Source organism: Zophobas morio, unplaced genomic scaffold, assembly GCF_036711695.1.
Source record: "Zophobas morio isolate AGI-343-1 ecotype UQ-CSIRO unplaced genomic scaffold, CSIRO_AGI_Zmor_V1 ptg000004l, whole genome shotgun sequence".
Taxonomy (NCBI): domain Eukaryota; kingdom Metazoa; phylum Arthropoda; class Insecta; order Coleoptera; family Tenebrionidae; genus Zophobas; species Zophobas morio.
Genome location: NW_026972109.1, coordinates 7,903,360 through 7,917,807, shown reverse-complemented (window position 1 = coordinate 7,917,807; position 14,448 = coordinate 7,903,360). Strand labels below are relative to the sequence as shown.

Genomic DNA, 14,448 nt, shown 5'->3' with positions numbered 1-14,448 from the left:
GGTCAACTAAAGATTTTTATCCATATACAGGCAAAAAATGCAACACAAGGCAATGGAAAGAGGATAAGAAGTTAATGAAAAATGGGAAAAATGCAACTACCAAAAGTGACTAAAGACACAGATCTAAAAATGATACAAAAATAAATGCGGTTAAAGAAAGAGAATAAAAAATGAGACAAAAGAATGGAGTGAAAGTGGCGACAAAATAAGGTCACAAAAGTAGAGTAACAAATGACAAAAGAGTCCACAAAGAACAGTAAAAAAGGCGACTACAAAACTGTCATTAAAACCAAAAAACGCTTACAAAATGCGAGAAAAACTTAACAAAAATGAGAAAAAGAAATATGTAGGTCAAAAAAGCGACAAGAAGTCTAAAAAAGTACAAAAAGTGATAAAACAAACAACAATAAAAGATGACTACAAAAGTGGCAAAAGAAATGCAAAAAAATGGCTACAAAAAGAGACAAAAATCACAAAAATGAAAATAAAACGAATACAGTAGTTGGAAGAAGTTAAAATCAAAATTGGTCATTGTAGTAGAAGCAAATAAAGTAAATTTTATCACTCAAGAGGCAAATTTACTAAAAAATAATTGGTCGACTAGGAAAATCGAGGTCAATATACAGGCTGTGCCAAAGAGTTAATTTTTATCGTGGACTATTAAAAAACTTTTTTAAACCAGTCTGATAAAATTCATGTAAAGTTAGAATTCATTTTGTTTCTAAATATACCGGGTATCTGGAAAACGGCGGATTAACTCTCCGCTACGCTCTTAACAATCAACTGGTGAGTCTGGGAAAAATAGTAAAAAAAATCCTTCTCTCATTTTGATGGAGTTATAATGATTCTAAAATTGGTTATTTTGCTACGTTAAACCACTAAACAACACATTCATTATCACAATAATTAGTAATAAACCTTTTATTTAATATTTCTCTCGCCCATGACCATGTTTAATTATCAATTCAGTTAGAATGTACAAAGAGACGGTTGTGTTGTTCTTGTAATAATTTGATAAAATTCCATTTAACAATAATGTTTCCCTGATAATAGAGCGAAGGTATAAATCAGCAAAAATCGAGTAAGCAGTAAAAAATCTTCGACGTATCGAAAATTGCCAAAGTTTTCAAAGTTTTTTTTTAATTCGGGAGACTCTTAGGTACCCGTGGTGTATTATTTTGGGAGCCCATGGAGATTTTTTTGTAAATTATTTAAAACAATTTTGGGGACTTCGGTGTTCTGTTATCGAAAAATTCTGACCTGACTTGTTTTCGAGTTCATTTTGGAACGTTTTTTTTTTTAAGAATTTAACAATTTTGACGTTCTAGGTATTCTCGTTTGGAAAGAATTTGAAAATGCTTTGGAGGCTCTAGTGTATTTTCTTATAATAATTTAATAAAATTTCTTAGAGGATATGTCATTTGCTTAAATCAGTTTTATCTTAGCAGGTCCTAGGCCCGCCCACCTACCCTCTCTTTTCTTAGAAAGTATCTCATTTGCCAAGATCAGTTTTATCTTAGCAGGTACTAGCCCCGCCCACCCACCCTCTCTTCTCTTAGAGGATATTTCATTCGCCAAAATCAGTGTTATCTTAGCAAGTACTAGCCCCGCCCACCCACCCTCTCTTTTCTTAGAAGGTATATCATTTGTCAAAATTAGTCTTGTTTTAGCAGATATTAGCCCCGCTTACCCACCCTCTCTTTTCTTAGAGGATATGTCATTTGCCAAAATCTGTTTTATCTTAGCATGTACTAGCTAAAATTGTTGTATTTAAAAATTCCAAAGTAGTTTCCCCACTAATGGAAATATGTACAATTGTACATGTTCGAACTTTTTGAGTAGTTTTTTTAAATTTTTTGGAGGGACATCTTTTTTGGTACGGAATTTGTTAGTTTATCCAACAATAATTGAAGAAAAGCTTCCGTAGAGATAAGCTCGAAAATGTCATAAAAAAAGTTTTGTAACTTTCAAACAAAACACGTGTACCTATATAATTTTCAATTGTATTCAGCTCTAAATGAGTTCTTTTAAACTACAACAGAGAATGTTTTCACTAATTCACAGGGATGTAAAATCTTCCATTACCCTATTTTTGGGACACCCTGTATTTAAAAAAAACGTGGCTATTTGTTTGTTTTCTGACAAGAAGAAATAACAAAGTAGTTTTTTATCTAAAAAGATTCTAATTTTGGCAGTGTTTGAAAAGGGGACTAGAGTGTGAAATATCGAGCTCTGGAATAGAACCCCAGGCGTTTAAATATTTATTCTAAAAAATTCCCTCGTAGATAACGTTGCTTAATACTTGTCATGTGCTTTTCTGTACAGAGGTAAGACAAATGTAGGTGAATTAAAAAATTAGCTAAGTAACTCGGCCTTGGACTCTGGAACTAAGTCAGAGAAAAAGTACTGTTAAGAACACAGAGAAGGTAGAGTTAGGTGGAAAAATACCCACACCTGTCATTAAATCCAGTCATAACTTCTCAGAATTCAAAAGCAAGACAAGAAGATATTAAAATCGAAACTTGATTCTGAATTGATAAATTTGTGACAACCGAAATCACAGACTTTCAAAATCAGTAAAGTTCGAAATAGTTGAAGAAGTGAAATCGATTAGACTGTTTCGAAGTAGGCGAAATTACTTAAAATTTCTAGTACTTGCCAGAAATTGTTGTTGATCACACAAACACAAAAGATTAAAGTTAATTTGAAAGAGAAAAGAAAGGACGAATTAAGGCAAATTTGTATATTAGGGAAGCTTTCTCAAAAATGATGCAAACGTTGCTCTGAGACAAAATACTCGATAAAAGGATATGGTGACCGACCATAAAAAAGTAGGACAGTGGGTGACACTCCATTAGGACACCACAGAAAAGTAAACAACGCAAAACTCTCCACATCAGTTAATACAACCGTGTCTATTCGGAAAACCATCTTTTGGTAACTATCGTCCCTATCGTCCAGAAGTCAAGGGCGTCTTCTCAGAAACCTGTCCGCTGATAACCAACACCATCACCCATTTTCCGGGTGGCCCCTGTTCCTCGCCGCATTCCTCCGCACCATTTCATCATTAGTCTTTTATAACCGCGCCACAATTACCGAACTCTGGATGCAGTGTTCGCGTTATGTCAGCACACATTATCAGCTTTTGGTAGAAACCAAAAGTGTTTCCCTCCCTAGCGCCAACTTTCATTTGTCCGTCGAAGAATGGTCTGCAGTTCGTTGCACGCAACGTCTTAGCACCTGAGTGTGACCAATAATACGATAGAAAGGCATCTTGTTCACTTTCTATCGCCTCGCGTCGAAAGCAGCAGTCGTATCCAAGAAACCACCAAATCGCGTCTCCTATCGTCGAGAGGGTGCGTCAACCCTCATCAAACATTCACGAGCATCGACAAGTGACGCAGCACCGCTCCTTGACTCGCTCCTCAGTTTTCCGCCAGTTCCTCAACATGTTGTGACCTAGACGGAGTGTTCTGGAAATCGCGTCTTCGACATGTCGGCGAGTGCGGAGGACTCTGGCTCGGCCAACAGCGACAAGCTCAAGAGGATGTTCAGCTGGAGCAACAATGCCCTAAGGTGCGTATTGTGCGTTGCGTCACAAGGCCGCGGATTCTGAAAGCTGAAATGTGAAAGTTTCAGTTTCACAAAAATCGCTTGGGCGCTACGCGAACGACGAGGGGTCGCGAGCGGAGCCCTGAGGCGGTCGGACTTTGCGCGAAACGCACGCGCTCGCTCGAGGACGATTATTGTTACTTAATTCGAAAACGAAAGTGGAGACGAAAAAGGTGCGATACTTTGCGGCAAGACATGCATTCAAATTCCTAGGTTAAGTGGAAGTCAATGAAAAATGCAAGTAGAAACTGGAAACTGATAATGAAACCAGTGGCGAACGACTGGACTTAATTACGGGAAAAATATGAAATAACCGAACAGGTTTGAGTGAAATAAAAATTAATGAGAAGAAAGTTAGATAATATGGAAAAGCAAGATCGCGAGGAAAACGAGTGTTATGTAAAGTGGTTTGGTTCACCGGTTTGGTGGGATGTGTGAGATAAATCATCGATTTCAAGATTTATACACCAACTAATTTTGCATTGTTCTTCCACCTTGAACAGCACGTGTTCATGTAGTGATTAATTGGATCACTTTCTCATTTGCTAATTACCACAAAGTTACCGTAAAAGTGGCCATTTCTGCGAAGAACGACTATTATACGCTTGTTCGTTGCATCCACCACCACCCAACCAAGTAGGTTAGTTTATCACTGTATCAACGATAAGCTATCTCTATAATTCTGTGCTCTACTATACACCTGATTATGTCAGTTAGTGTTGATATTTGTCGAAAATTAATCTTCGATTTATTATTAGATAATAATAGAGAAAAGCTCCAATTCTGGTGCTACGTTTCAATTATGGCTACAGCACGTAATTAATTAAGGAAATGTGATTCATTAAATCTATTGGTAAATCCAGTCGTTCTCTAAGGAAAACTTTCTACTTAATTGTGAACAGACTCTTGGAGGTGGTTAAAATATCGTGGTCATTTTTTAGATTTTTCCACAAGGTTATTATATGATTATGAATACGAAAACGCCAGTAGTGGTTTTAACTATCCAGCGGTTATTTTCCGACCAAAAAAAGGAGATAACAAAACGATGAAATCCACGCTTCCTACTTGTTTACGTTGTCGGAAACTTGTTTATAAACCAATCCCCTCTAGAATAAATTATCATTGTTAAATTAAAGAGCTCGGAATTTTGAAAATTTACAACGCCAACTTATGGCCATGAAGCGGTAGCAATAAAGTTGAAATGGTCTTTGTACTTTATTCAAAACATTTGTAATTGTGGCGGTCTTGCAATAACGGATTTCTCTATTACATATGAGATGTTGAAATTTTGACATATTTTAAGTGTTATATTGACGAATTATGCAACGAGTGCTTCTTGAAATTTTAGTGAATCATTTTCTTTGAGATGGAATAACAATCTTTTCATTTAGTGTCAATGATTACATTTGTTGTGTGATTTCTGTTTGATTCTGGTTGTTTCTATACCTAGACATTTTTTTTATTTTTGTGCTTGTTTTACGTTTAGTTATGTACATTTATAGCCAAAAAAACAAAACTGGTAAATGCAGTCAGGTGACTTTTAACATTTTTTAGTGACAGGAAACGTTATTTCATCATTATTTGCCAATTATTTTGCAAGTATGTAGCAAATATGATTGACTCACCATTGTGATGTCTCCATAAAGTGTTTATAAGAAGTAATCGTCACGTTTGTTTTACGTGTGTTTGTCCATCCGTTCTTCAGCGACGCATAAAAATGCTTTCAATATTTGTTTTTTAAGTTCTTACGCACTATGTAACAATATATTAAAAGATGGATAAAAATCTGAGACAATTTTTTAAAATTACCCGATAATTAGTCATCAGTTAAGAATGCACTGGAATGTCGCCAATTTTCATAAATATCTGTTTTTAACTCGAAATTGTATTTTAATGTCGTCATTACGACACTAATGGTGGAACAGGTTACAAAAATTGGTCGAAGTTTTTTTCGATAGAACTTCTCTGACGTTTGAAGTGCAAGTCAACAAGTCCCGCTTTTTTGAAAGATCATAAAATTAGATTTTACGATGTTTTTTTTAACAATTATTAACAATTGCTTGCAAAATATGAATCCAGTGATAAAGGGCAAGGTTATGTTTGTATTTCCAGCGATTTTCCCATTTGAAAATGTTCCGGTCAACATTATCAAGCAAGAACACGCATGTCAATTCCGACACGTGCAGTCTAGTACACTGGGGTATACCCTTCTTGATTTAATCATGCAGAAGTTAAAAAATCACTTCTGTAATAATAGTAACTATAAAAATAAAGATTGTCACATTCATGCCATTGATATAGAAAGTGTTCAGATATGCCTTGGTTTATGGAAAATTCTCGGTGACCCATGGTTAACTTTTTATAAATTCATTACCACATCATTTGCTCGTTATATTTTACACAAACCGAAGGAATATGGTGTAATATATTCATTTCAATGAAATCAGTAGACTATAACAATTTCCAAATGTTAATACGATTAATAAAAAAATTTGTGGCTTATGTTAGTATCCAGTAGAAACGGGGAATTTCTCTTACTCACAAATTTAATACAATAATCAATATTCTTCTTAATAATCGTCTCATTAGCGAACAGTGTTAGAAAATTTTACTTTGCTCAAAAATGTTTATTTATATTCCCCGAGCGTAAGCTAAGGAAGTATAGTAATCTTTTATATTTTCCCGACGTTTCCTGACCCTTAGAGTACGAAAAAGTAGTCTCTCGTTTGCGTCTGTCTGTCTGTCTAGTGTCTGTATCCATTTTTATTAATCGAAATCACCTAACTGCTGGACTGATTGTGGTCAAATTTTGTATGTATTTTAGAAATATCATGTAGATGGTTAAATACTAACCAAAATTTTGCTAATCATCCCCACTGACAAATTGATGACGTCATTTCAAAGAATTCTATGTTTATTTGATTTAATTGTTACACAACAATATAGTCCTAAAGTGTGTTGTCCGAATCCGCTTTGAGTTTTTCCCTAACCGTCAAAATGTTTCCAAAAACATAATGTATAACAGTTTACCATCAGCGTCAGGGATCGCGGTCGTGGTTTAGTGGTTACGAGTCAGGAATGCGAACCGGACGTCGCGCGTTCGATTCCAAACTGGCCTTTCGTTTTTCTTTCATTTTCTTTAACATTGTGTATTGTCTATGTTTATAACGTCATATCAAATTTTTTATTGATGAAATTACCCCACTTCTCGAAACGGTGAGAATACGCCCCTCTTTATTTAAAAATGTAAAACCTTCTCGGGGGCGTCAAATGTCTGTTTTAAAATTGTAAAACCTTCTCGGGGGTGCCAATTGTCTTTTATTTTAATGTGAAATCTTCTCGGGCGTCTCTTTTTTTAAGAATATCAAACCTTCTCGGGGACCCCAAATGTATGTTTTTAAGAATGTGAAACCTTCTCGAGGGTCCCATCTGTCTTTTTTAAAAATTTAAAACCTTCTCAGGGCGCCAAATGTGTTTTTTTATGTGAAACCTTCTTGGGGGTCCCAAATATCTTTTCAAAAATGTAAAACCTTCTCGGGGGCCCCAACTGTCTTTTTAAAAAATGAAAAACCTTCTCGAGGGGCCCTAAATGTATTTTTTACGAATGTGAAACCATCTCAGGGGTCCCAACTGTCTTTTTTTAATGTAAAACCTTCTCGGGGGTCCCAACTGTCTTCTTTAAAAATGTGAAACCTTCTCGGAGGTCCCAACCATCTTTTTTAAAAAGGTAAACCTTCTCAGGGCCGTCAAATGTCTTTTTTATGTGAAACCTTCTCGAAGGTTCCAATTATCCTTTTTAAAAATGTAAAACCTTCTCGGGGGGGCCAAATGTATTTTTTAAAAATGTCAAGTTTTCTCGGGGGTTCCAACTGTTTTTTTTTAATGTAAAGCCTTCTCGGGGGTTCCGACTGTTTTTTTTTAATGTAAAGCCTTCTGGGGGGCCCCAAATGTCTTTTTTTCATTGTGAAACCTTTTCGGGGGTTCCGACTGTCTTTTTAAAAATGTAAAATAATAATAATAATAATAAATCTTTATTTGTGCTAATAAAAAATTTTACACACGTCAGAAGAAGCTAGTAAATACATCGAACATAATTTTATAAAAACAAATAACAATTTTTAAAAGAAACAAATTAGAATTAACTCTATACCTAAATATATATGATCTACTATATAATAAATTAAGCACCACTCGATAGTAACACCAGGTCTTTAAAATTATTATTTAGGTATTCATCTAATGAATAAAATGCCCTTCGTATCAAATATTGTTTCACATTTTTTAGAAAATCATGACTGTTGTATCTACGTACTTCGTCAGGCAAAATGTTCAAAAATTTTATGCAAAAATAATTAATGGCATCCCTCGACTTAGTGAGACGCAAGTTTCTGAAACAAATATCCTCGTGTCTAGTCCTGTAGTTGTGATAGAGGTTGACTTTGGGATATAATTCTGTATGCCGAGTAATAAATTCCAAACATCGATAAATATAAAGCGAAGGAAGTGTAAGTATTTTTAGTGACTTGAAGTAGGTACTCTCTACAATCTTCTCTGTATCCTATATTAGCTATTATTCTGATTGATCTTCGTTGTAGTTGAAAGAGTCGTGATAAAGATGATGAGTGCCCCTAGACTAAAATGGAATAATTGAGAAGAGAGTGTATCAGAGCATAATAGGCCATACATAAACAGTTTAAAGAAAGATTATTAGCCAAATTTCTTAAAAGGAAGGTATTTTTTGAAATTTTATCTGACATATAATTACCGTGCTGACACCAAGTAAGTTCCTTATCGATAATGACTCCTAAGTACTTTGTATATTCCGCACATTCAATGGAACATTCGCAGGGTCTTAATGTGAAGAGCATTGAGACACATTTTGTTTTATTTAAATGGAGTCTATTTGCACTGAATCACTCTGCGGCTTTCTTCATAGAATTTTGATTGGCGTTGAAGGCAAGGTCGGCAGTTACTCCTGCTGTACCAATGCAAGTATCATCAGCGTAGAGAGTTACATCAACTTTTTTAAGGTAGTCTGGAAGATCATTTGTATATAGCAAGAACAATATTGGTCCCAAAATGGACCCTTGAGGAACCCCATAATTAACAGAATAAGTACAAGATGATCTGTTTTCAATGGATACGCTTTGCGTTCTATTTTTAAGGTAACTCATAATCAGATTTATACTGGGTGGTTGGAAATTATAGTAATATAATTTTCTTAACAGAATATCGTGAGTTACGCAATCAAAAGCCTTACTGAGATCTAAGAAATGGGTTGAGTAATATTCTTTACGTTCAAAGCTCTGGATTATCTTATCGACTAGTGCACTGATGGCTGTAGAAGTAGAGAGGCCTTTACGGAAACCAAATTGTTGTAATGTCAGAAGGTTATATTTGTTTAGATATTCCGTAATCTGCTGTAGCATTAGTTTCTCAAATATTTTCGAAAAAATTGGTAATAATGATATTGGCCTGTAATTGCCAATATCATCAGGATCGCCTTTTTTGTATATAGGAACCACACTGGCTCGTTTGAGACAATCAGGGAATAAATTCACTTCAATGCAGGAGTTTATCAGATTGGTAAGCGGTTGTATTAATATGTCTTTAAGGGATTTAATAAGTGGTACTGTAAATCCATAAATGTCTTTCGAATTAGTATTTCGTAAGCTAACAAAAGCATCTCGTACTTGGATATAAGTTACTTGTTTAAAATTAAATGAGGTATTTATATTAGGTATATTTATCATTAAGCTAATGGGATCAAATTTTGGGGGAGCCAAGGTTGAAATGATGTCTGTAGCAATATTTGTAAAAAAGGCATTAAATTCATCAGGTGTTATGGCAAAAGTTTGTTTAGGTTGTTTTTTGGGATTTTTACATTTGATCAATTTCCACATTGCTTTAGGACTATTTTTGTTTAATCTAATATAGTTATCATTAGCTTGTTTTTTTGCATTTTTAATAGCTATATTGTATTTAAAAGTTCTCGGGGGTTCCAAATGAATTCTCTTAAAAATGTAAAACATTCTCAGGGGTGCCAAATGTCTTTTTTTGAATATGAAATCTTCTCGGGGGTCCCAACTGTCTTTTTCTAATTGTAAAACATTCTTGAGGGCGCCAAATGTCTTTTTTTTTAATCTGAAACCTTCTCGGGGCTCCCAACTGTCTTTTTTAAAAATGTAAAACCTTCTCGGGGGTTCCGACTGTTTTTTTTTTAATGTAAAACCTTCTCGGTGGCCCCAAATGTTTTTTTTTTCATTGTGAAACCTTCTCGGGGGTTCCGACTGTCTTTTTAAAAATGTAAAAGTTCTCGGGGGTTCCAAATGAATTCTCTTAAAAATGTAAAACATTCTCAGGGGTGCCAAATGTCTTTTTTTGAATATGAAATATTCTCGGGGGTCCCAACTGTCTTTTTCTAATTGTAAAACCTTCTCGGGGGCGCCAAATGTATTTTTTTAAGAATGTGAAACCTTCTCGAGAGTTCCAACTGTTTTTTTTTTTAATGTAAAGCCTTCACGGGGGCCCCAAATGTTTTTTTTTTATTGTGAAACTTTCTCGGGGGTTCCGACTGTCTTTTTAAAAATGTAAAAGTTCTCGGGGGCTCCAAATGAATTCTCTTAAAAATGTAAAACCTTCTCAGGGGTGCCAAATGTCTTTTTTTGAATATGAAATCTTCTCGGGGGACCCAACTGTCTTTTTGTAATTGTAAAATCTTCTCGGGGGCGCCAAATGTATTTTTTAAGAATGTGAAACCTTCTCGGGAGTCCCAACGGTCTTTTTTTTTAATGTAAAACCTTCTCGGAGGTCCCAACTATCTTTTTTAAAAATGTAAAACCTTCTCAAGGAGCCCTAAATGTATTTTTTACGAATGTGAAACCATCTCTGGCGTCCCAACTGTCTCTTTTTTAATGTAAAACCTTCTAGATGGCTCCAAATGTCTTTTTTTTTAATGTGAAACCTTCTCGGGGATTCCAATTGTACTTTTTTGAAAATGTAAAACCTTCTCAAAGGCGCCAAATGTCTTTTTTTTATTGTGAAACTTTCTCGGGGGTTCCGACTGTCTTTTTAAAAATGTAAAAGTTCTCGGGGGCTCCAAATGAATTCTCTTGAAAATGTAAAACCTTCTCAGGGGTGCCAAATGTCTTTTATTGAATATGGAATGTTCTCGGGGGACTCAACTGTCTTTTTTGTAATTGTAAAATCTTGTCGGAGGCGCCAAATGTATTTTTTAAGAATGTGAAACCTTCTCGGGAGTCCCAACTATCTTTTTTAAAAATGTAAAACCTTCTCAAGGGGCCCTAAATGTCTTTTTTACGAATGTGAAACCATCTCAGGGGCCCCAACTGTCTTTTTTTATGTAAAACCTTCTAGGTGGCTACAAAAGTCTTTTTTTTAATGTGAAACCTTCTCGGGGATCCCAATTGTCTTTTTTAAAAATGTAAAACCTTCTCCGGGGCGCCAAATATTTTTTTTAAGAAGGTGAAACCTTCTTTTTTTTCTATTACACTGTGACCATTGTCTTCCATGTATTGTTTTTACCCCATAGAGGTTATCACAGAAAAGTAAAAAGAATTCCGCAAAATCAAATACTGTTATCGCACTAGATCTGAGTAATATACTGTGTTATAACGAATTATACGCGCACGAAGCTCGTGACTGTTTACTACGTCAAACGCATAACCCACAGTTAAAACCAACACATTTCATAGTGAAAACTCATCCCATAATAGCCGACTAACGCTTAAGGAATTTAATTAAGAATTAAACAATCTCATACAAAACAAAGCCACAAATCAAACAATTAAACCAGCCCCGACTCCACGATACCATCAGCACCCATAAATTAGTTCCAAGGGCTCCATCACCTACTTCCACCGCACACCCAACCTCAAACCCAGACGAAAAACATAATCCAACAGAAATTTCCCACATTCTATGTAAATGATGTCTTCCAGCCATTATACCAAATTCTTACGATCGTCGCTTCAAGGTTTTCAACTTTGCCGTTTTTCACACGAGCAACAAACAATTTTTTATCATCCGCACACGGCGAACGACCAACGAATTTCGCTAATGTATGCGTCGGACATATTACTTCCAATTAGTATGAGCGCCAACGTTGCAAAATAGCCTTGACGACGTTGCAAAAGTGTGCTAAAATCATAACACACGTGTTCCACTTCACAAGAACAAAATGTTGCAAGACCTTCCGGTGAGGCGTCGAAGCCAGGGTTAAGGGTGCGTCCGAAAACCGCGGTTTAGTAAGCGTGGGTGCATCCGCCGGCATTTGTAAAGTAAAACCGTAGATATGATAACGAAGTGCAAATTTGGTTTTAGTATTCACTGCTGAATAATTTACATTGCAAATTAAAAAAAAATATATTCCTTTTACTACAAAAAATTTTTCGTCCCTAATTTCTTTAATGCAGCTACCTATCGTGCGCAGTGGCATTTCAAATTTAATTATAGACAATGAATTACCAAGACAACAGACCAAAAAATAAAACAATTAATGGGGAATTGTAATTTAATTACTAATAACATTGCAAGTGCTTGAAAAACACAACAAAATTTAAATAACAAATTGTACACCGACTTAAGTTGACTACCTGATGTTTGTCAAATTAATTTGTTTAATTTCAGCTTTATTTTGTGGCTCCTCCTTTCTCTCTATCGCAAGCTTTATTATGTCTGGGCCAAGTTGACGCATGTGGTCGGATCATTATGTAAAAAGAGCGGCATTTAAATGTCGCATATCTGGTACATAGTTGTACCGTGCGGATTTCCTCACGGTGGCAAGAGCTTTCATGTGTATAGGATGTGCCCAGGGCTGTGGAGAAAGTAATTCTGTTTCCTGATCAAACTCTCAGGCTTATGTAACTTAACCCACTTTGAGCTATCCTGCATAACTCTTCTCTGTCTTTGTTTGACTCGTGGAAAACCCGATCCTCCGACTTGCTTGTTTTGATTTTATATAACAGGGTTTTCGGATGATTTTGTGTCTTTGGTTAAATGGAGCACTGGTGGGGTAAAAGTGAGTGCGGTTAGTCATTGTTGTTGGTCATTCTGTCTCTTGCACAATGGAGTTTCGCAGAAAAGGCAAAGTCATGGTGTGAGAGAGAGAGGGAGATAGAGAGACAGAGAAATGGTGTTGATAATCGGATTATAAAATGGTACAGTTACGAGTGCATGGTTATTTAATAAGTAGTGGAACACCCTCGAATTTTTCATCTACGTCACCGATTAAATAGACAAACAAACAAATAAATGGTTTGTTGTTTGTCAAAAATAGAAGTTAGGTTAAGATGATTACCGAACAAAGTGTTAATCATGTCAATGGTACACTGTTTGTATTAATAATTGATTTTTGGATCAATGAAGGGATTTATTATAGATCATTTTTCACTTTAATAATACTGTAATTATAAGCATCCACTTGTTGCGGTCAATCATTTAACAATTTCACAATATTAGCAAACTGATAATTTATGCCAGTTTGTTCGATGATGACAGTGAGCTAATAAATTGTGACACGTTGTGGTGTAAATTGGAATTTACATATTAAAATTACCAAAAAGAGTGACACAGCAGTTAAGTTATTAAAATTTTGAAATCATAACAGGAATTTTTACATTTGTATCATAGAATATTTGCTCTTGAAAAAGTTTTCCTTTTTTTCTGTCTTTTAAATTAAGTAATCAATTTTGTATTTATTTATTTACAATCATAATAAAGATACCAGAAAAGTTGTATTTAAAAAACTTCGTGGGTACTAGTGGAGTCTAGTTGAAACTAGATCGTCAACATTCCTGACGTTGCAGATGTCCTTCTGCTGTAATGCCCGGTGTACTCGCTCCAGTTTGGAAGATTTAAGTATGACGACATTTCTTGCTGCATTGTCAAATTTATGCATTCTCATTACCGCTTTGTAGCATATTTTCAATACTACCTGCTTTTTCATTTTTTTTTTTATTTTATATTTTTAATAAGAACCACTTGTTGCACTAATAACGTAAGCTTTAATTATACACGGTTCAAGTACTTTGCAGAAGTAAAAAATCCACTTATATTAATTTTACGTAACGGATTAAAAAAAATTACTGTTTATAATTACACAAACTTTTAAACAGACGAGTAAAAAATCGGTAAGAAGTGTGACATCATGCGACTTCGAAGTAATATAATCTATGAGTTAAATACCAATTTATCCATCACTCCGTGTAATTTATTACCACAGTTTAATAAACCCTTGTCATAACCTACTTATTGGCGACTGTTGTATAGATTTACTTAAGTTAATTAAGTGTGTTGTTTGTTAGACAGCCACAGGTGTGAATGCTCTGAAATCGTGCAAATGTTTTTTGGTTATCGTAAGCACGTCTAAGCAAAATTTATCCGTTTACCCCTCTTAAAAAATTCATTCAACGCATTCATAGGGAAGTTTTGTCTAAATAACTTTAGACCAATTGTTTTTGTTAATAATTTAGCTTCTCAAGGATAGCAGTGAATTATTTTTAATAATACCTGCACGTGCTCGCTGCGCTCGCATTTTAAGCGTTCTTTTTTGAAGTTTAGTTGCATCGACATGAATAATAAAGTGTCTTAGCGAAGCTTTCTAGGTTTAGTTGTAATAATAAAAATCTCTAGAGTTATCTCTGCAAAAAATAAACATTTAGAATGCGCGCGCAACGAGCACGTTCAGGTTGTTGGTGTTTCTCCGACTTTAGTATTCACAACATTTTCCAGATTCACTTTTTATAAACACTATAAAATTATACCTGAACGTGCTCGCTGCGCTCGCATTCTAATCGTTCTTTTTGCGGTTTACTC

At 35.1% G+C, this 14,448-nt stretch overlaps 1 protein-coding gene across 1 annotated transcript in view; it reads left to right on the top strand.

Moving 5' to 3' along the window:
- Positions 1-3,100: 3,100 nt before the first annotated feature.
- The window catches only part of LOC135140275 (ABC transporter G family member 20), a 30,554-nt gene continuing 19,206 nt past the window's right edge, over positions 3,101-14,448 (top strand). The window contains exon 1 of the mRNA XM_064070770.1: positions 3,101-3,576. Within this exon, the coding sequence (XP_063926840.1) occupies positions 3,494-3,576 (83 nt within the window). The 5' untranslated portion in view covers positions 3,101-3,493. The remainder of the gene's footprint in view (positions 3,577-14,448) is intronic.